This window comes from Perissodus microlepis, chromosome 23 (assembly GCF_051167445.1).
Source record: "Perissodus microlepis isolate ML-2025 ecotype Zambia chromosome 23, ASM5116744v1, whole genome shotgun sequence".
NCBI lineage: Eukaryota > Metazoa > Chordata > Actinopteri > Cichliformes > Cichlidae > Perissodus > Perissodus microlepis.
The window spans coordinates 38,730,375-38,754,354 of NC_140482.1; the positions used below are offsets into that span (position 1 = coordinate 38,730,375).

General features: G+C 40.4%; 1 protein-coding gene across 1 annotated transcript in view; it reads left to right on the forward strand.

Annotated features, from left to right (window-relative positions):
* Positions 1-23,980, forward strand: part of agbl4 (AGBL carboxypeptidase 4) — a 346,701-nt gene that overhangs the window by 221,319 nt on the left and 101,402 nt on the right. The window contains exon 6 of the mRNA XM_084920463.1: positions 20,208-20,247. Within this exon, the coding sequence (XP_084776589.1) occupies positions 20,208-20,247 (40 nt within the window). The remainder of the gene's footprint in view (positions 1-20,207; positions 20,248-23,980) is intronic.

Below are 23,980 nucleotides of genomic sequence, written 5' to 3' on the forward strand. Positions count from 1 at the left end.
CATGACATCATCAGGTCAAACCAAGTGGAGGGGTTTCTTTTTCCAGAGAGATGCTTCCTTTTGTTTGTGTTAAGGTTTAAAGGGATTTGTTGAATGTTTTTCCTTTTGTTAATACTGCCATTTAGTTGTGTAAATGTGCATATTAGAAGTGTGTAGAGGTTTTGTGTTTTTAGATAATCTGTGTAGAGTTTTAGATCCCTCAGTTGAGTGAGTGGTACTGGCTGGGCAATTGGAGGGAAATTGATGGCCCTATTTAAAGCCAGTCTCTACCAGACGCAGGAGAGAGGAGAGGTGAACTGTGTCACCAGAGCCATGTTATGTTGAGTTCTGTTAATTGATTTGATTTGGGGAAGTTTTGTTAAGTTACATTAAATTAAGTTTACTGTAAATAAATTGCTCACCTTGGAAACCTAAAATGTCTGCATAGTCTGCTTCCCTACCACCTTCCTTGACGTTCGAGTCTGACTACTTCACAGTAGCATAATAATACAAATGAAAATTCACGTATGCAGAATGATATTTATTTATTTTTTTAATTGTAAGAATATTAAATAACCACTCTAGTTTAAAAAATGTGATTTTTGGGGCGATTATTTCAAGATTCTAGTGTTATTCTTATAAAAATAACTGAATAGCATGTAGCTCTAGTGTGCAGGTAATTCACTGTTGCACTGATCTGTGTCTGATCGGTGGGGCAATAATTGTATGTCAGTTGGCTCCACCCAGGATTACAGTAGGTTGTGTTCAGGTGTGATCTGCTTTTGTTACCTGCAGCTAATAATTGCTTTTTTATTTAAATCATTAATTGTCAGATTTTGCCATATTTCTTTTGAAAATGATCACTGATTAATGAACACTGATTTGTCTTTACACCAGCCGTCTACTGATAAAACAGCTAAAACACTGAAGAAGCATTAGCACTGACAAATTCCTGTCAGACCATAAATTCACTGTCGACCGAGTCGCGAGTTTCTTTTGATTAATTTATTTCCAAACTGAAGAATAACAAAATGAGTTTGTGACTGAATTTTCCTAATTGTTTTGTAACTTATATATATATATATTATATATATTATTATAACTGTGCTTAAACTGGCATTTTTGCAGCTGTCTGCAGATCTTCCTCATCTCCACATTTTTAAATGTGAATATTACTCTGAAGAATTGATTTTTTTTTTTTTTTTTTTTTTGTAAATTAGATCGCTCCAACATGACTTTGAGGGTTACCAAGGGCACGATAGAATTACCAGGTTGGGCAGATAACATTGATTTTGATCAAGACTACGGAAAAGAGAAATACGGGGAAGAGAGGAACAGCAAGAGAAGGAACAGAAGCAGTCTGTCTGCAAGACATCAAACTTTCCTCTCTTTCTCAGATCAAAATTACCACCTTAGATGGGAAAGAGAATTTTAATTAGAACTCGGGGCTATCTCATCTCAGAGTGTGTGTGGAACTAAAAGACTAATTCCCACCACACACTCCCATATCCCCCACCCCTACCTTCACAGGCCACTTTGTCCGTTATTTAATAGGCTCTTTGTTATCTATCTACTTGGCTTTGCCAGGTACTTAGAGCCCCCTCCATTGGAATATTAGGTATTCTGATGAGGCAGGCAGCTGTGGGCTCCACGCAGATGGTGCCTGCTGTAATCAGCCCTCTCAAAAGAACGGCTCTCGTATCTCTTCCAAACTTATCCGTTTTATGATTACAAAACACAGACCTGCAAATTGTTATGAACAAGATAGATATATTTACTGGCAGCATAAAATACAGTGGTGTCCCACAATTCAATCCCTTTCAGGTTGATTCGTATTGCTGAGTGCACTCTCTAAAACGAGGACGTTTAGTAATAGGGACTGTGAAAAGCATTCAGATTCACCCTCTCCAAATGGGTTATTATGTGTTAGAATTGGTAGAAATAGGAATGCTGTACAGGGTATTTAATTTGTTTGGCAGAGTGGTCAAGGACAGCTCCGTAACCTTAGGACAGGCTGTGCTTTTGGTGGATAAAACTAGTTGGTTAAGTCGGAAATGGCAAATATCCGTCCACACTCGACAACAAAAGCACTTAACTGTGCTAATAAGCAGTCCAAAACAATCAGAGAGGAGAGGAAAAGAGGTCCTGTTAGTTATGCAACAAGACTAAACTGTGTAGCATGTTCTGTCTAGACTTAATTCAGGCTTAACTTACACCTGAGGCTTTGCAAATGTGTGAACAATTCAGCAACAAATGACTGGACTGGGCTATAATTTTCCAAACAATGCACTCATCTCCACATTAACTCTTCTTCATGCAATTCTTCATATTGATAATTCAGCAATGACAGACACTAAAATCTGTTACTTATTGCATATGTAGTGACTTAAATCCTTTCCCTCTTCCTGAGACGGTGCAGATGGCACCAGTATGAAGAGATGAAAAGGTTTAAAGCTGATACTGAGACCTCGTTATGTTTTCTGACGAAATGCGTCATCTCATATTTCACTACTAAACTCTTTTTAACAGCTAAGACCTGCTTTAGCTAAGCTAGCTAACTGTTAGCTTAAACCTTCCAGCCAACTGTTAGCTAGCTGGAAAGTTCAAGTTTAAAATCAGCCACTCAGCTAACTTGTGTGGTTTTATAATTTCCTGGCCGTAGCATAAATAATGCATGTGCATATTTAAATAGTGTAGATCAGAAAGAAATTCCCTTTTAATGTAATTTAAAAATGATCAATGCATATCAATAATTCATACTAAAATTCTCTCCTTTTTTTTAAGATGTAGCATAGACTACTATTTCTATGTTAGATATGAAGGAGAGTGCACTTAGAGAAAGGTCGCATTGCCATTAGTGGGTTATATTCATAACAAACACACACACACACACACACCCTGCTTTGAATATTTTCATCATAACAGACTAGAGCGGTAAGAATTGTCAGGTGTTGGCTGGGACCTTATCAATGAAGCGGCTCAGATTGTAATTAGTGCTATAATCACCTCTGTAATTCAACCACTGCTCGGTATCTCACCCAACTTGCTGCTCATCTCCCACTCCTGTTCCCTCTTCCTTCCTTTCCTTTCCCCCTTAATTCCAAATAACTCTTTCCAATCTTTTAGACTATTTCTTTTCTAATCTTACTTTTTTTGTCATTCCTGTCCTTATTTCATCCCATTCCTCCTCTCATGCCTGTCCTCTTCCCAACCCAACTCTGTCCTTCAAGTCAAATGAGTGAATTCTTCTCATTAGTAGTGCACTGGGCCAGTGTAGCCAGAGGGAGATGAGCGGTATTAGAACTGAACAGCTCAGCAGAGCTCTGAAGGGTCAATGAGCTGGTTAAGAAGTAATGTTTAATACTAGGCAGTTAGGCAGTTGGGTTGGAGGATTTGCAGTTCGTCTCATTTCTGCAAAGGTGATTTTCTCTATAGCTGCAGTATCTGTTGTGGGGATGGTTCAGCATTGTTAACACCAGTGGCACTTAATGTGTCAGTGGTAGCTAAAGAACCACATGCTCGGCCACAGCGCTCCCAGTTGTTGGAATAATCCCGGCTGCCCTCTGGTATTGTTTGGCATGCCTTTTTTTCCTCCTCCTGTTTGATAGTGTAACGTGTTTCTTCAGTAGCCTCAGCCTGGACAATCTGCTGAGTGCCAGAGCTTCAAGACGGTCGGTGTTTACATTCCAACACTTCAGGAGGTCTTTGGTCCTTTCCCACCAACGGTGAGCAGTATGGCCCTGCTGAGACATGATGGAAACTGCAGAAGAAAGACACTACTCTATCTGCTAAGGAGACACCCTCCTCCATGTATATGTGCATGTGTATGTGCATGCTTTGGTTAGGCACTCCCAGGGATGAAAGGAGAACATGTGGTTGGGCAGTTTTTACTACCACCATCTTCACTCCATCAGACAAACCTCCGCTGCCATGAAAGCTTATGGCAAGCCTTAGCTGGACTACTTAAACTCCCATTACCTGGACTTCACGTGAAGAGTAGGGCTGCCACAAACGATTATTTTGATAGTTGATTAGTCCCCGATTATTTTGCGATTAGTTGACTAATTGGATCATGGGTCCACTGGACGTAAAACGTACAGCTTATTGCACCAGCAGCATCTGCTCTTATATAACTATCATTAGCTTACAGCTTTAAGTGTTTAAGGTATGTGCTAACGAAAAATAAAGACAAGATGATAGTTTATTAAACTTTTAATGGAATTTTCAGATTGTCTCGGTGGAAGTTAATAAACTCAGCCGTCTGCTCCTTGCTCCCTAAAATATAACAGGACACTGGAGTAAATTCTCTACCATCTCACACTTCTGTTTAATCAGTTTTCTGTTTGACGTTTATTCAGCTGTGTGAAAACTGTAACTTTAATCTCAGCCAAACCGATTTACTCAGGAACAAATAAAACACTGAAAAAATCCAAACAATAACATTTTTAAGCAATCTAAGTGACTTATATATCATGTTTAACCTGAGTAATGAAAGACCACGGGGGGTCTGAAAACGATGTGCCGGGAGTCCGGTGTTCTTGCCAGTTCTATTGATCCTTGAACCCCCTGCTAGCTATCAGGCAGGTGGGCAACAGATGTCTCTGAAAGCATCGGAGCACTGCATTCTTATCTTAAGAGTATCTTAAATATCTTAAAAGTTTATTTTTTGACCCAGAAAGAGTAATAAGAGTAATATAAAACTAAGTTGCTTCCGCCATTGTTGAAAACTGGAATTGGCTGGGCTGCGCTATGAATTCTGGGATAGGTTGGGCCATGAAGGATACACCCGACCCATCCTTCAAATCTGGGGAAAAGGAGGACTTATTTGGAGGAGTATTCGAATTTGGACAGCCTTCGCGTCGCTGTGACATAATCGGCCTACAAATACGGCCTCCGAAGGATACGGCCCCTGAACTTACAAAGCTTCAAACAACGCGTTGACTATTAAATTAGTCTTCGATGATTTTGAGAGTTGACTAATGGTGGCAGCTCTAGTGAAGAGGCATAGTAGGAGTCTTCTGGCTTTTTAATAACCACCCAAAACTTGCACATGTGAGTTTGGGCTGTATAAGTCTGTATGTACCTTAAAGGAGTGTAGTGAGCGCATCTAGTAATGTTAATGGCTTAACTTTGGCAGAACTTTTGTAAACAAACAGTTTCTTAACAGGAATAATAATGTTTATTAAAATAAAAATAGAAAACATATATAACCACCAAAAATGCTCACCACCTCAGAACAGTCTGTACTTACAGTAAACATGGACAGACAAATGCTGGCATTTAAAAATGAACCGGGCACATTTCAGAGTGGAGATTGGCATTGTTCGCCATTAATGCTCGTGCCAAGACTCACCAGCCTGCAGACCGAGTTCACTGAGTGTAAATGGGGAAAAATGGGTGGAGGGTGTGTTTGACTAATGAGCATATAAATCCCCTTGATCTACTCAGATCCTGTGGCTTTAAAGAGTGAGCTGCAACATCGCTGAATCAGCAGTCATGACAAATAGAAATAAATATGCAGAGCTGCAACAAAAGGCTGGGTTTTGTGCAATGATATGAACAGCTTTCACAGCCATAACTTCTCTCACAACATCTTAATGTGACTAATTAAATGCAGTTTGCACTTTAATCCTAAGGTGTACCCATTAAAAAAGATTTTTAAGATTAAAATTTTTTTTTTTAAATCATACCTTAGTTTTATTTTCTTGAGAGGTGATGAATAACAAAAACTATGTTGAAAAAATCCTTTTACCACAAGTCATGGATCATGAATTAAAAATAAAAATACCCATTCCATTCCAACTGCAGTGCAATCATTGCCGTTCAGTGTTGTGGATGTTTGTAATGTCATTTCGTTTTTGCTTTCAGAATTGTTAAATCCCAAAGTGCAGATAATAACAGGTCTCTCATATAGTTGTGTTGGTAAAGGTCTGAAGCAGGATTTGTGATATCTTCTGAAATGTAAAGCTTATTCAGATTCCTATATATTTGTTTAAAATGTGTAGTGCTGTAATGTATTTGCTCTTCTGAATCCTGCATCCCCTACACAAATCCATCACACTGCTATGAGGATAAGCCAGAATGGGCCTTCCTTTCAGCACAACGCGTGCATCAGGTTTGGCATTGTGCTGCTTTTAAGAGGAAAAGCAGCAAATTTGATTTACAAATATCAAAGCTAGCCGCTGCTACACACACACTCCAGCTTATTTCTGAGGTTGAGACACACGTTAGAGGATTGTGACTGAATTTTGCCACTTTTGTACTTTTGTTGTATAAAGTTGCAGATGGAGAAGTGCAAAGCTGATAATGGTATTGGTTATTCTCACATCATTTTGATTGTTACTATGGAACTGTTATGTAGATATGGCCAACAGTAAGAAAAGCAGTGAGTGCTCCTGGTAGGCTGTGCAGTAAAAAATATCATACACTGCTGTTTGACAGTTTGTGTGAACACACCTGCCTAAACAAAGGGTTGTATTTACCCGTGTTTGAAAGAAATCAGGAGGAAGTACAACCGTCTGCCCTCCCAAAAACTGAGCTTTATTGTGCGTGCACACACACGTACACACAGATCATAATGGAGCCGCCACAGGGCCACTTGGCATGTAGCCTTTCTGCGCTGTTCTGTAATGTGATTTGTCCTGACTATTGATACCCCAAAATGCCCCGCTCTCCTCCCTCAGCCCTCTCGTTAGCCTCCACCCACCCCACTTCACCCCCACTTCCAATTTCCACACTAACCCAATTAGCATCTCGTCAATAATGCTCAGCATTTCATTTTGCTGCTTTAATTAACAAATTCAATTTGCTCGAAACTGCTGTGAAAACAAATTAAAAGCACGGCAAATTAAAAGCCCTCAGTTCCAGCGGATATAACTAAGGTGATTACAGATGCGTCAAACGACTGTTTTCTTGTTTGTTTTATCTCAGGGGGCGGGAAAGAGGCTCCTGAGAGGAGGGGAGACCTTGACTGGGGTTCCTGGGGCAGTAAAAGGTCTAGAAATGCAAGAGAGAAAAGATAGGCCAGGTTAAAAAAGAAGCTTTGCAGGGGCTGGGGCCAGAGCTGGTGGAGGCAGGTGCAGCTTTACAGTGAAGCAGTGAGCTTCACTGTAAAGCAACATTAGCAACACAGATTCTGTAGGTGTAGACAAATACACACATGTGAGGCTTTAAAATAACCAAAACTAAGAGTAGTGTTTTTGCAGATGATGTTATAAACATGTTAATATAATGCAATTATGGATGAGGCTAGAGAAAGATTAGTTTAGCTGAAAAAATATCTCTGGATGTCAGGCTCAGTCAGTGATGTGTCATGTAATTGGTTATGTAATTTCCATACGCACTCAATAAATAGCCAAAGTATCAAGAGTTTACTTTTAAGTAGAAGTACAGATATTAGTGCTAAAAAATCCTCAAGTGAAAGTGAAAAAGAACAGGCTCTAAAATCTACTCAAAGTTAGAAAATTAAAAGTAGCTCTTTGGAGGACGTTTCTACAAGCGTTTTTTGTGCAAAGCTAACTGAACCTCAGGAGTTCAGTCTAAATTTTAATTCAAATAAATGTGCTCAGTTTGAATCAGTCATGCTGAACATGAGCAGAGAAAAAGAAGGAATATTTAAAATAAATCTCCATTTCTCTACCTTGTAGAGGATGACTTTGTCTCTAAACAGGAAAATGAGCAGGGAAGATGTTAAAGTGGAACTCAGCAGGTTTGGGAACCCTAAAATCAGCTGTAATGGCTCAGTGTGGAGAAATGAATCACAACTGACAATAATTTCTAATGTAAGCTCCAGTAGATTTTCTTAATACACAGGCTGTGATCAGCTGACCTGCTGCTCTTTGTGGATGTACACAACTGAATTCAACAAGATGTAAGCAGCTGTTTCCTGCATGTCCTGCCTGATTTCCATCCTACAATGACGGCATACCATTTATGCTGTCTTTTTATTAGACTGTATGAAGTTGCAGTTCAGTCAAACATAATCAGCTTAACTTCAAATGCATCTCTGCTTCACTTGATCTAACTTAACTCGCACCATAAGCACCACAGCCACTGTGCACCAGTCACACACTGTTCTTTACTTTAAATCCATCACAGTACAGCAAACTAACCTGTTTATCCTGCACTAACCTGCAGAGTATTGTCATGCAAACTTTAAATAACACAGTCTACCTGAGTTTGTTTTGCAGCACGTGTTACGTGTGTCTTCATTCCTACCTTTGTACCAAAACAAAATCCCCAGCAGTCAACAGAAAGGCAACAACACATATTAGCTCTCATTCTGTTATTACCCCTGCCGTGCTGCGTTCCTGCACAGGCAGGTTACACAGGAGTACCCCAGACCGGCCCAGTTAGGGCACATAAACTCACACAGCTATTAGAACTGGCTGTAAGCCAGGTACCTGCGACGGCCAACACAGCTTTGTTTGCATTAAATTGATTTTTAGGTTCCAAGTCACATGACACTAGCAGGAAGTTGAAGTTTTCTTGACAGAGTGAGACAGAGAGCAGGAAGGAGACTACTGTACAGCATAACTTTCTCTTGCCCCTTTCCTGATACACCCACTGCTGCTCATCAAACAAGTGTCCTTTGAACACCACCCCGTCATCTTTTCTAGCCCCCCTCTCATTCCAGACTGTGATTAGAAGTTACCAGACACCAAACAGTGCATCCATCTGCTCCACACATCAACATCTGGAGAGTGCGTTGGCTGTTTTGACATGGGGAAAAGATACACACATCTCTTACGTCTCGTAGTTTGATTTCATGTGTGTGTGTGTTGTTTTTGTTTGCTTGAAATCGTGTTTCAATGCCTCTCCCCCAAACTCTCCCCCCACCCCCTTCTCTCTACACTGCTAGCAGCTAATTATTGTCCCGCTTAATTACCAGTAACACAGCGGCCCAGCCTGCTCCAGCTTTAAAGAACTATTCAGCACTCCACTCCGATACCTGATTGAACTCAACTAAATGGGAAAGTTGTGCCGGAGAAAACGCTTTAGTCACACAACATTTTGTTTCATTTCTTTTCTAATATGTCTCCCACTGTCTGGTTACTTGAAGATAACAGACATTTGAATTTGTTGTGTAGGATATCATGAAAAATAAAAATAACAGGTTTTGAAATGGAAAATGGCAGCAAGAAACAAGAGAGTAGCACAACACACGCGCATAGGCGCGTTCACCACTGTTGTTGGATCCATAAAGACAATAAACCAATAGAAAAGTACACTTCCCCTGACCTTCAGCTCCAATTAGGCCCCTGAGAACAGATGGGTGAACTTTTCAACCTTACAACTTGTCTATTGATACTCCAGTAGGGCAGGCCTGAAGACAGGGAGAACGGCAATCGATATTCAAGTTCTGAGAAGAAGAAGCACAACTATAGGTTTCAGTCGCAAAAACTTAACACCTTTGAAGGCTTGAGACCCCGTGCGGAATAATCTCAGTCCCGTTTTTCAATCTCTCGCAGCTGATTGATGACTGCTCACATAAAATGACTATAAAACCAAGGTGGATTTTCCAATATACCACTGGCATTGGAGTGCTTCCCAAAGATAAAACTTTTTACCACACAGTAGAAGACATAGCATGCTGTCATATAAATGAAAACCTGCTCTCTTGTACTTGTTAATGAGGGACACAGTGGCATCTTTGTTCTTTTTTTTTATTGTGTGTTGAGCTAGTGAGCTAGATAGACCAGTAGTCATTTCAGCCATTTGTTCCACTGACATGACCAAAGAGGCATCATTTAATGGGAAATAGTCTTCATACATTTAGTGTATAGTAGATTAAGTCTTGGAAAAGCTGGTCCAAGATTATTTTTTTGTATTTATACATATCGTTAATAAAACTAATTTAGTTCTAAACTAGATATGTCAACAATGATTTTTGATTTAAATGATTAATGTTCTTTGTTACTAATGGTAGAACAGCAAGGCATTTATCTGTGCTCAGTAGTGATGTAGCGTTGTCCTGAGCGAGTGCCTGCGACCGACGGGGCATTGATTCAGCGTTCTCTAGTAAATACCAGGTCACTACACCTGCACTCCATCAGGCAGGGGTCAATCACAGCCCAATGGGGAAATGATGATAGGACAGAGTCCATCTGAGTGGGTGTGTCTTTATGGGGGTAGTTGTGTGTATGCTCTCAGTGTCCTCAAGTCATTGATTCGTCCCCAGTGTCAAGAGTCTGTCATCGATTCTATGCCGGGTCAAAGTGGAAACTCTTGGCTCAGCAGGGGCTCTTAAGTTACCCATTTGTGCAGGCATGTGCACTCGTATCAAGGACATGCGTAACACAGACACACTGTATACGGCTGCCCTGTGAATGCATGATCCATGGAGAAAAGATAAACTCAGTTTTGGATCACAACATGACAGAAACTAAGTCTTGAACAGAAAAGTTGATCTGATTTTTCACATGTCATTACCTGGGCAACCAAACACCGTGGCAGGTATGATCAGACTCCTTTTCTGGAGTTGAACAGGTGAGAGGGACTGGGAGCAAGTTTTGTGGAGACACTGTAAAGGAGTCACAGTATGACTGCGTAAGGAGTAGGGATGGGTATCATTTAGGTTTTATCCGATACCGGTGCCAAACCGGTTCTTTTGAAACGGTGCCGGTGCTTAAATGGTGCTCGAACCGGTGCTTAAAGAATGGAGAACACAAACTTTGTCCAAAAACCTCTTATGTTTTTATTTTTAGCAGTCTCTTTTTTTCTGCAAAATGATAACCAAGTTAGCCTTTTCTGTTGATACAACATACCTCCTTTGGTTGGAACCGGTGCTTAAACAATGGAAAACACAAACTTTGTCCTAAAACCGCTCATGTTTAGCAGGTTTTTTTTGTAAAAAGATAACAATGTTAGCCTTTTCTGCAGCTATAGGGCATATATGGTATCACTCTATCAAACAAGAAGACAGCCGCATGTAACTACGACGGTGTTTGCTAGTTTACCTTACATGCATTAATGTAATAACGTGGTTAGCCTACTCAACGTAAATTACACACGAAGAACATTAAGCTACTCACGCAGAGAAGAACGGCTGCTGCTGCCATCATCATCCGTCACACTGGCAGGGCTAGGGGCCAGGACTCTCCTCTTCGGGTTCTTGGGGGATGTTGTTAACTCCGGGTCCGATAACAGGCACCACACCCGCAGTAGATGCATCTATGCATCGCCAGGTGTTTCGAGATTCGAGGTGTTACCTCCTTTGCGCAGTATCACCTTAAAGCACTTGTTGCAGGCTGCTGAGTTTGCATCTTTTGCTGTGAAGTACAGCAAGACTTTTGACCGCTTCGCCTTGGGCATTTTCAATCTGTAGCACTGCTCTAAAAGAACGTACGTACCTGGTATGACATCTCAAGAAAATAAAGCACCGAAATGTGCGCTGCTTTTCAGTCTGGTTACTACCGTTTCCCTAGTAAGGAGTCTCCAAGGCAGCTTGTCTGGTCTTCATCAGGTGGCAGTGCCTCTAAACTTTGGACCACTTGACGCCATAGTTCAAACCAATCCCCCATGTAACTGTATTTTTAGTTGCAAAGACTAGGATTAAAGTAGGAGCTCTCACTTGATCAGCATAATGCTGAATACAGGGCAGTTTTGAACTGGGAAATCTGGAGTCCTCTGAGAGGCACTGTGAAAGTTTCACAGTGCTGTGATATGCAGCAGATAAAAGAAGACAAAGACAGTTCCCTGAGGAGCTCTTGAGCTACAGATATCATTCCTGCACTCTCTTATTGGAGTCATCTTTTGAGATAGCCATTCCTGGTGTTCCAGCTCTTCTTTTTTTGTATTTCCTTTGTTTGGGACTACCACAAACAGCACACACTTGTCTTCTTGCCTGAATGTTTGCGGTGCAGAGAGCAGAGATCTAAGCAGGTGATGTTTGGAATCTGTGCAAGCAAGCTCAGTCTGACGCATCAACATGTAGCACTGCGTGTTTTTTTCTTGATATTTTAAATAGCATCCCAACTTTTTTTTTTTTTTAACACACTTGTACATCATGTCCAAAGCTTCTTTAAATAAAAGGGAGCAGATTAGTTTTCCCATTGGCTGTCACAGCCAGCAGTGCCCTTGTCAAACTTGCACACTGCCAGTCAAACTTGGATAACACACCCACATAAGTGATGTCACATCCAAGGCCACTCAAAGTATGGTGTTGAGGGAACATTTTGTTACCATCTGGCTGGCGGAGCCAGTATTGGCCAACTGGATCAAGTTATTGCCTTTAAACTGACAGTTTGAGGATTTGAAAAGAGATAAGTGGGCCACCATGGTCATATAGTCTGCACCCATGGGGTCCTTGATCAAAAAACAGGAAATCTGACAGACTGCCTATGACAGAAATATGGAGGAAAGGGTCCTTACAGCCAGCCTAGCTGCTCTTTTAATTGGTCTTCATGAATATTTAATGATCAAGATGGAATTGAATCATGTTTTTTAACTGCTATGAGAAAAGGCGGTGGTGTGCATGCCTCTATAACCTGTACAACATATGAACATTCTTTACAGCGTGCATGTGTTTGACTGAATGCTTGTATGCATCTGCATGTATTATTTGTACGCGCCAGCTGTTGTGCATGTTATCAGATAGCATACCGCAGTCCATAGTGTTAGAGGCACCGCTGTAATGGCAGCAGAGAGCTGTGTGCCATATGCAGGTGGCAACGGCTGTCCTTTCTTCCGCTCAGGAGGAAGCTGCTCTCAGAAGGAATAAATCTTTTATTTGGTTTGTTGCATTTTTAACTGAGGGCTCCTGGTCACGCAACAAAGGCCTGCTTTCCATCCCCTACGCTCCCATGCTTTTTTTTTTACCTTTTCGAAGGACCACGACATGTATTAATTGAAACTGCCATAGACATGGATGCATGATCCCATTTTGAATGATAAGAAACCAGTAGAGAAACAACATCTTGGGGGGGAATCCTTTTATATACTTATCTGATGCCTGAGATTATAATCTTTATGTTTTATTTTTTAAAGTCTCGTGTTCATTTGTAAATTTTACCCACTAAGTTTGCAGCTTACGAAACCTCATGTCCTGAAAACCTGTATTCCTCTGACGTTATGATGTACTTGAATTTAGTGGGGCAGACAGCCACACCCAAACATAACCTAAAAAGCTCATCCCATTAGCTCATTCTTACCTCATCTCCCCTCTTTGTTACCAAGGGACTATGAGTAAGATGCAGCTCGACACACAGAGACAGGCAAATGCAGCAGGTTACTTTTTTGCCTCTAGAGTACTACAGATCATTTCAGTCCTCGTGTTTGTGTGGCGGTGGTGGGGTTTAACTATATAAGCGTCCACAGAAGTCAAAATAGTGACTCACACAAGGTGATTGGACGGTTTTACCAGATGAGGTAGACAGAGCGAAGACATGATGAGAGGACCAGAAAACAATGGAAGATTAGTCAGGCTGCTGAAACAAAGATGCTCTTACTCAAAATCCCATCAACCATTGACCTTCACAGTGACCCTGGATATATGATAGGAAGCTGTTTGTGAGCGTGTTTGTGTATGTGCGAGTGTGTGTGCATTTCTGGGACTCGAGGGACAGCAGTGAGACTGGATGCAGATGTCTGTTTCCTGCAATCTGACACCATCGACAGAGCTGGGGGTAAAACCAGGATTGGTACAAATATGCACAATTTTATGCACAGTAACAACTGATGCATAACGAGCTGCCAACACTTAGACAAAGTGCCTGTAACTTAGCATACTCATATCAAATTATATGCAATGTATGCAATCAGAAAGTTCCAGGAATCAAAAACCATCCTGATTTAAATTTGTCTGATCGCTCCATCAAGATGATCTTTTCTTATACCTCCAAGTGAGGCTATGTTTAGATCCATGGTTTCCATGGTTGAGAAAAATAATTTCACAACACATAACCCAGTCAAAAACACTCTCAAGGAGGTAGTGCATATCATTGTCAAGGTCTACAGTCAAGAGACTACTTTGTGATGGTTACATTCAAGAACAGGAAGGTCAGATTAAACTTTGTTAGAAAACATCAAAAACAGCCAGCACCACTGTGAAAACATGATGAAAACTGTAAAGCATAGAGAAGTAGAAATACAGTTCATGATCTGCAGCATGCTGCATCATCTGTCGAACACAGTGGAAGTAATGTTGTTGCATGGATTTGTATGGCCGCCAGTAAGACCATGACTCTAGTGTTTACTGATGCCGTGACTTCTGATAGAAGTAGCAGGATAAATTGTGAACAGCTATACTCTCTGCTCATGTACAGCCAAATATTGGAGATAAGACAGTTTCACATTTTAAATGGCAAGTGACCCAAAGCATACTGCAAAAACAACCCAAGAGTTTCTCAGGAAAGGGAAATTCTCCAGATATTGTTTGATTGTCCACATATATACAAACCTACCTGTATATGCCACTATACACACAACTGGAGATAAGTTATCTGAATTTCAGGAGCGGGACCACGCTTCCAAGCACGCCCTGTCCGGTTCTTATCCAAATGTGATCTCCCAGTTCTACAAGCTGGTTGTTCTCATTTTTGTGCCCCACCCTCCCTCCTTTTTTAAAATTCCTTCACTTCTGCACTCCTCATTAGTACATGGGGATCTGCCACCAGTCCCCTCCGAGACCTTCCCCAATCTGCAGTTCAATTCACGTTTAAAACCTCCTAGGACCTGGCGTCCACATATGTGGACATCACATTTTGGGTTAATTAGACCAAAATACTCAATTTTCCTCTACAAGGGCCTGATATCCACTTACGAGGACATTATACTGCTACTGTTCTATCAAAATTTTAAACGAATATCCTCATATGTGGCGCTTATTTTTCTTAAAAACAAAAATAAAGTAAAAAAAAATCTGGCAATTCTTTGCTTTTACATTCATCGGGCCCCAATGTGACCAAATATCAAAGAGAAATTAAAAATGCATGCCGTGGAAGAGTTCGGGTTTTAGGAGGTTAAGCCATTCACCTTTATCTACTGGAAAACACAGTCAAACCTAAAATGAGGACGTGGGCCCAGCTAATGAATGGGATATACACTTGGTGGCCGTAGCGCAGGTTATCTACTAATCGAAAGGCTGGTGGTTTGATCCTCGGCTGCTCTAGTCTCCATGACAAACTGCCCATGCCTTGAGCAAGATACTGAACCTCAAGTTGTTCTCCAATGTGTTCATCAGAGTGTGAATGTTAGATAGAAAGCAGATGTAGAAAAAAGTGCTTGAATGACTAATTGTAAATGGATAAATGAGGCAAGTTGTATAAAATGCTTTGAGTGCTCGAGTAGAAAAACGCTATATAAGAACCAGTCCAGTCCAGTCCTATGAACTTTTGCTACTACTGTTAATAATATTATTATTATTATTAATAATAATAATAATATAATGCTATTATAATTGCTATTATATAATTGCTAATAATGCTATTATAAATGCTATTATAATTTACCAAAAAACGTCCCTATACAACATGCTGTAATATCTCCCAGTTCACAGAGGTACACTTTAGTGTCCTTCAACGGCATCGAATTCATTTTTAAAAATTGAAAACTGTGAAAGTAGTTGGGTGGTGGCTTTAGCAGTGTAATTTAGCCATATTGACTTTAAATTAATTTGAAATGAGCTACAAATTGATGGCTGGGATTTTAGCTACTCCTCCCTCCCACCCCTACCAGGCGGGGCCTCTGCGTCCTGCCTCTCAGCCTTTCTTTTCTGTGTGATAACAATCAGCAAATATGAAAAGTAAATTCTGGAGGAAATGTTGGCAAATGGGTTTTGGGTAGATTGTGAATGAATATTTAATTTACTCATAAAGCAGGGGTTTAGTACATTAATGGCTTTTCCACTGCTGTCACTCGATTTGACTCCTTCCTCCTCCTCCTTTTCCCACCCAGATTAGGATGGTGACACCGTCTGCTATCTGGCCTGCTGATTGGTTCTCTTAATGACCTTATTTATACTGATAAGAATATTGTAGATTTGGGGTCTTTTTGGGGAGGGGGGGGTTCATTGTTGGAGTAATATTATAAGCCTGTTTATTACACACACACACACACACACACACACACACACACACACACACACATATATATATATATATATATATATATATATATATATATATATAATATTCAAGAGAGACTAATCGAAACTAATAAAAAGAGAATCTAATAAAGGCATTTATATAGAAACGCAGCGCTTCATCTTTTAGTCAGAATATCAATTTTACATTTTGTTTGAAGTCTTTGCAAAATTGCTTCTTTCCACTTATGGCCGTAAAGATCGAATATTGAAGAACAGAAGCACTGACCCACGCTTACTGCTAAAGTTGCCTATAAAAATAAAAAGTTAATTATGGTCTCCTATAACACAGTTTTAAGTCAATGTGTGACTCTGGTCTCTTGGTCTGTCTCTGTGTTGTTTACTGTGCTGCTGGCCACAGAGCCCCAGAGTCCACAATGGCTGGCTGGACTACGATGACAGCTGGAGTAGCCGTCACCTCTGGCTCCCAACTGTTTTCTTGTTTTCTGACCTAATAACACTTAAACTGGCATTCAGTCTGGATTCACCTGCGGTAAACAATGTGTGGATTTGAGGCTGACAGGTTTCTTTCCAAATAATAATATCTCCTTCTTGGATTTTTATTCAAACGTGCACTCCATCAGTCATCAGGTCAGTGTAATTAGTATCTGTTAAGCTGTCAGCCATAAAAGGTATAATTTCATTGCAGTCAAATATCAAAAGATTTTTTTTTAAGGTTGAAATCAATCACTTAGTCAGAAACAAATATTTAATGTATTTGATTCATCAGACATTATGGCAGTGAGGGCGCAGTGAGGCTGGGATGGCTTCAGCCAGGGTGTGATCACCCAGCTCTTGGCTATGTTTGATGAAGATTAATTCAATCCTGTTTTCTGCCCTGAAATGCTTTTGCTAATGTGATTCTGTCTGTCTTGCTCCCTTTTCACTGTGCGTATGTTTGTGTGTGTGTGTGTGTGTGTGTGTGTGTGTGTCTCCTAAGCACGTTATTCATGTTGAGGACTGACAAAAGCAGCAGGAAGATAAAGCAGTGGTAGTGTGTTGTAATTCTCTACCACAGATTCATTATCTGTATATACGTACTGGCAGGCTGAACGGCGCTTACACTTTGAATTTGGTGGTTACAGATTGAGTAAGAGTGTGTGTGTGTGTGTGTGTGTGTGTGTGTGTGTGTGTGTGTGTGTGTGTGTGTGTGTGTGTGTGTTTGTAGGAGAGTATAAGAATGGATGGGCTGAGTATGAGAATATATTTTAAAATGTTATCAGGCTTTAAAGTGCCTCGGCGCTCTGCATGTTGTGCGCACATATGTCTGATTTTCTTATTCAACACATCTACAGCTGTACCATAATCTTAATAAAATCTGAAACATTTTTTAAATGCCACTTCAGCAGTCACTCCACCACAGTTTCACTTGCAGAGATTTCTAGGGCCAGTAGAGGGTGCTACACAATCCCAGTGATAATTGAATCAACCTCTCTGCTAATGCATAAACTTCCGTTTTAAGAAACTTAAGACGAGACATTTCTGCATTTGTTTTTTTACATGCTGGTAATTCAACTTCTACATGCGTGTCTGTTTCACATTTGCGTGTCTATTTGACGCGTGTCCATGGACGTCACAATGCAGAGCTTGATCTGGACCATGCAAATCTAACAATATACGTCCAAGCAGACAAAATAAGAAAGAAAAATATATAATTTTTTAAAAAGTGAAAAAAATAAATAAATAAAAATAATGTGGTCTGTTGCTGTCCAGCAGCAATTTTAAGAATAAGAGATGTCAATGTTTCTCTGTGATCTCTTAAGGTGGTAGCAACAGCCCTGTGCATGTGGATGTCTGTAGACGGTAGGGGCTCTGTGTGTGTGTGCGTGTGTGCGTGTGTGTTTGTGATCTCAGCTTGTCTATGACTCATGATGTCACAGTGACCTCTACCGCATACGTGGACTCCCATCACAACAACTGTACCTGTTTCACACAGCACTACAGCCACATGTGCATTCACATGTAACATGAATATTTACACTGCTCCATGTTCTGTATGGGAATGTGAGTGTGGCATGAGTGACATTTTACTCAAGGCTTCATAAGTAAATAAATCTACCTGTAAAACAACCTGCATGCCTCCACCCTCTCATATTATCACATTTCAGCATCTTTTTTTGTCAGACCACTAAGAAAATACTTCTCAGCTTTCTCGCGATGGTTCAGTCTCACTAAAGTAAATATAGGACTGTAACCTCCTTGCAACTAGGAATATCGGTGTATCTGCAACTTGCAGAGACCAGCTGATTTCCATCTACTGCTTTTGTCATCTTTTGATTACAAGGCAGTTGCACAGGCAAACTGTCTCCAAACAATCACAGTCTGATCTGGACTGCAGTCACGCTCAGGCTGATTTGTGAAAGTGTCTGATTTATAAATGCAGAGTGTCGACATGTTGGCTCTGAGTAGGTCTGTGCCAGTGAGCATAACTCATCTGCAGCGCCTCTTTTTGTAATGAGGGACTCGACGCAACTGGTTGCCAACTGTCTGTACTGTGGTTATACTCCAATTTAAAAGCAAAATTGTTAAGCACCTGTTTTATGTTGCATTTAAATAACCGTCCTGCAGTAACTACACCAATACTTATGGAGGTTCTGAATGTAATTGGTTAATATGAATGTGAATTTCTGCTATGTAGATGGCACTAGATTTGCGATTTTCACTTATTTATCAGTTAATTGCAGCGTTATCACAAACCCATTGTATGAAATTGCTGTTTGACCCCATTCAGTTGCAGACTGACTCGGTCTTATTGCTGTTTTATTGTCATCTCATCTGCATTCATTTTCAAAGTTGCTTTGAAAATGAATCTGGCTGCGAGTGGTCACAGATCTGGTCCCCGTCTTCAACGCAATCATGAGGAAATGAGATTGCAACTTCACTCCACACAGTTGCAGGAATTTTAGTCATGTCACCATCTTCACCCTCCGTCTTCCCTGTTTTGTTTTGTTTTTATATTTTTTTTTAGCACAACCTTATTACAAACCACTGATACCCACATTTTGTCTACATAAAATTTCTCAAAGCACATTCTCATCGTTATCTTCATCCCACCACTTGTATCCAACATTTTGGGTAAATTTTATAGAATTAAAAAACTGAGTAGTGTGACTCACTGCATTCTTGATTGTCAATACAGTGGCAGATGAAATGCACTCAGTGGACCTCTTTCCACTTGTATTGTATATTATAAGTCACTCTGAGTAAGAACATCTGCTAAATACTAAAATAAGTGTTTAGTAGGCCTATCAGAGAGTTCCACTCCAGGCAGTGCTGTATTTGAAGAGAGAAGGACTCCAAGTATGTTGAGAGTCTCTTTGCTTATCCCTCTCAGCAACTGGTTAGTGTGCTGCTTGAATATTAATGATGTCTAAACCCAAAAGCTTGCATTGACTGTGACCTAGCCATACCGTCTCTCTCACTCTCTCATGCACGTTTATGCATACACACAAATGCGTTGTGTGTGTGTGTGTGTGTGCATACTTTCCTAAAATGTGAAGATCTTTCCCGTGGGGACTAGTGGATGAGGAGGGCTGAGGTGTTGATTACTGCAGTGCTTGACAGTCAAGTGTACATGTCTGTGATTGTGTGTGTGTGTGTGTAGGAAGCCAGCAGGTTAAAGAGAGGGGTAGCCAGCTAGCACCCCCCTAATACTCCTTCTCAGCTGCCGAAGACGTCAAGTGTAAAATTGCGCACTCTTTCAAACGCACTCCATCGAAACCGAGGAGATCACACTTCCACGTGCACCCACTCACACACATGCACACGCAGCTTTGGGAAACAAGTTTGAAAAAAAGACAAGTTTGGTTTTGCAAACTTGTAGATTGCAAATAGACTGCAAACTCAACAATGGTTTGAGTAGTGTCTCAAACCATTTTTGAGACATCACAGTACTCTCAAAATACAACTACAAAAACAGCCGCGCCACACATGTTAACAAACATCGATACAGAATTACCCACAGAGCGTCGAAAAATGACAAATAATAACTTTAGTAAATAATCTTATTTTACCATCAACTGTGAAAGCTGTTAAACTCAGCAAACTAATTTGGCAAATTTGAGCATCTCTGCAGGGTTTATAAATGAGAACTGTGATTGATTATTTCATGACATTTGACTTCTTTTATTCTCTCCTTTTCTTCCAGCAACAAAGGCGTCTAGACCTGTTAACCATCACCAACTCTGGTAGGTGCCTGAATTTCTGTGCTTGGATTTCATTGTCACCCACAATCCAACCACCGCAGGACAAAAAACACAACACTAAAAGCATTCTCTGATGCACACTCAGTATTTTATCTGTTTCATAATCTGGTTTGATATTGACTTTTCCAAAAAAAAAAAAACATAATAAAGCAAAAATATTTCGCTCTTACCCCACTATAACTGCTTAAATGGTTACTGCTTGAACAGCTGGGCAGTTGAAACGCAGCGATAAAATTGTTTGTGTTGTCAAAAACTGTGTTGCAGAACCACTGCTGATTTGATGGCTGCTTGTCAGTTATTTGAGCGTGTGTTAAGGGATCCTGTCTCATGGTGTGATGATTTAAATGTCCAGTAACTAAAGCTTTCCACCTTGGGATTAAATGGAAGTCATGATGATGTAGTGAGAGCAGTCATAAGTGCAAGCATGTTCCCTAAACAGATTTTCAGAGTATATAGAAGCATGTTTGTGTGTTTGTGTGTGTGTGTTTTGTCATTTTGAATGTCTAGCAGAATCGTTTAACATGTTTTATTGTTCAAAAATTATATTCTCTCTCTCTCTATCTAAAATACTGCATTTCATGCCCTATCTCTTTAAAGCCCCCATCATGAAAAGCACGTCTGCTTTGATTTTTCAGCTTGCACAGAGAAAACAAGACCAAAAAAAAACACTGGTTATGCACCACAACCCAAGGTCCTGAATATAATGACAGCCTTAGAAAAGATGCCAGTTACTAACATTTGAAGCACAATCAGATCCAGAGCAACAGACTTCTGCAGAAGTTTCTACATAGTTACAGCTTATATTTGGATGTGTAATGCCAGAAAAATAAGAAACTCAGGTAAGTTATGTTGCACTGAAGCATAAAATGTGACCCACACCCATTCCTTCTTTACTGGTCTCTTCTCCAAGTTTATACAGTTTCTGTATGCCACCCAGTATTATGACATTTATTAGTAATAATAATGTAACAGGAAACAAATCTAAGCAGGATATGAATCATACAAATCCATCCTTCCATTCTCTTCCAATTATCTTTATCAGGGTAGCAGGGGGCCTGGAACTTATCCCAGTTACCATGGGGTGAGACGCGGGGTACACGCTGGACAGGTCACCAGTCAGAGGCAGGGCTAAAACAGAGAGACAGACAACCATTCGCACTCACAATCACACCTATGGGTAATTTAGAATCACCAGTTATCTTAACCCCATTAATTTGTGGAGTCTGTCAATCCTATCTCCTGACTTGCGTACAAGACCCACTCCACCCTTTTCCAGCTGAGAATTACTGTATAACAAATGTATATGTAATAAACTAAAGTCCTAATTCTGATGAGTGAAAACAGTGTCCATCAAAATGCTGCAGAAATAGAGAGTTTGCAGACATCTTGCCTGCTCACTTTTCACCTTGCTTCTTTACAACTTTCTGTCTTCCTGTGTTCACACTTCTGCTTTGCTCATACCTGAGACATTTTAAACATAGAGTTAGCAGAAACAGCTCTGGTGAGTAAATGAAAGTGGCAGACTGAGAGGCAGTGGGAAATACTCTGTGTATGTTGCATGTTTAGGTTGTCTTGTATATCCCTGTAACTCTGGTTAACGTCTAAAATCCTTGCAGAAGCACAACTACAATGGTTTGTGCTCATTCTCATGCACTCCTCCTCCTCCTCAGTCCACATCACTGAACCAAATATGCACAAATCCTGCTACAACATCGTAGATTGTATTGGCGCTGATAATAAACAGACAACCAGGAGCAAACAACTTTAAAATACAAACGTTTTTAATATATTTATTATGTAAATGCTGATTTTCATTCAATAGTAGCTTTTAAAACTGAGTAGGTGAAAAACAGGATTTTTGTTGTTCATCTGAAAATTTCAGCATCTAATAAGAATTTAACATTTTCTGTCAGTTTCTCTTTGAGAGGATAATTTGTTTGTGAACAGTTTGTTAGTGGATTTCGTCTCCTTTTCAGCTGACACGAGGCACATAATGTGCGTACGTTTTCTGCAAACTAGTTGGAATTACATCCACCATGTAGCTCAAACTCATAACATGTGGTTATGCACACATATGGTGTTCCAAGTTTGACTCGATGTGGAAACGTATCACGAAGTAGTTGCGATGTTAGAAATCTATGCCAGTCTCTCAGAAAGGCAGCTGTGTGAACAAGGGATTTACTCAGATGGAGAGCAACGGGGGAAAAAATTAAAAAAACGGGGGAGGAGAAACAGATGGTGACGGCATGAGAATACAGAGACCCATATGTCTAAGGTATCTGGATGATCTAATATGCTTTGATTAGAATAATGCATATGTGAAGCTCATGGAGACCCGGTTAATTTAGCAGGTTTGCTTTGCAGCTGTTGCTCAGGCCTTGAGTTTAGGCGCAACCCACCCATGGCTTTCACTGTTTGACAGAGAGCAGCCGCACAGAAAGAAAAGGTGGGGAAGTTGAGGAAGAGTGTAAGAAAGATTTTAGAGCATCACTTTGCGTGGTCGAGTGAGAGAGAAAGGCATCACGCGCCGTCCGGACATCGAATGTTTAGAGCTGAGATGTGATATAGCACATCAAAAACACATTTGATTAAATGCAGTGCTAGACGCTGTCAGCGTATTTACAAATGCATTTCTTCATCCCACTATTGCGTCTCAAAAGGATGTATACATTTCCATGTACATTAGTTTGTAGTGAATGAATGTAGCCCGCTTTGAAGAATATCAGAGCAAGGTAGGTAAGGAAAAAAAATCTGTCTTGGAATATATTTTTTATGGATGGTTTATGATTTACCTCAGTTTGTGCAAAAAAGAGAGAAGCATTGATTCTTCAACATTGCCGTCCTCTTTCGTCTTCAGTAAACGCTGGTCATTTCAGGTCTTGTTCTTGTCTCTTCTGCCTTTTGAGCACAGCTATTGTCAGGCCCCTGAAAGAATTCTGGTTAACTGTTTTGTTTGTGTAAGCTTTTGGTCAGAGGTGAAAAGGATCTTCAGCTTGTGTTGTTATGAAACATAGAACAGCTCCTTGAAGCATGTTGTTAGCTTCAAATATCACCTCTAAGAATGGGAAGATGTTTGCACAGTGGCTTTCGCTCTGTCTTTTTGTCCTAATGATAACAGTGTTTGTGTTACTACCGTGGGTGAAAGTGAGCAAAAACAACAGTGTTTTTAAAGGGAAGCACTGCTCAGCAAGTGATGTTTGATAGCCTAAATCTTTAATCCTCAGGTGTGATGTCCTTATGTTAACTGCGGTGGATCTTATCTGGTTAACCAGGTATCTGGTGTCAAAAAACAGAATTGTAGTACAATCATTGTAATCATTCTAATAGTATGAAAATGATAGGCTGTTTAGTGTAAGCTATACTTGTTATTTAGCACTATTGCTGTCCAGTTGGAGTCCATGTTGGACTGGTGCAGAGCAGGCAGTGGTCTTCATGGCCACTCTCAGGGCCCCAGTATAACCGCTGCTTTGATTGCTTCGCCCTCACCACAGATCTTGTATTAGCGCCTATGGCACAAGAAGAAGTCAAAACAGGAGGGTTTTTTGTTTTCCAGAAAGTCTCATCTTTCCAAACTGTTGGAACGCCTTCCACTGTATAATCTTTGAATCTCTTACTTCCTGTACTGATATGTCATTGAAATGGTGAAAAAAACTGAGTCAGTTGTACACTTCTTGTACAGTTGTGCTTCTCGAGAGGTGCGCAACCTGATGAACTG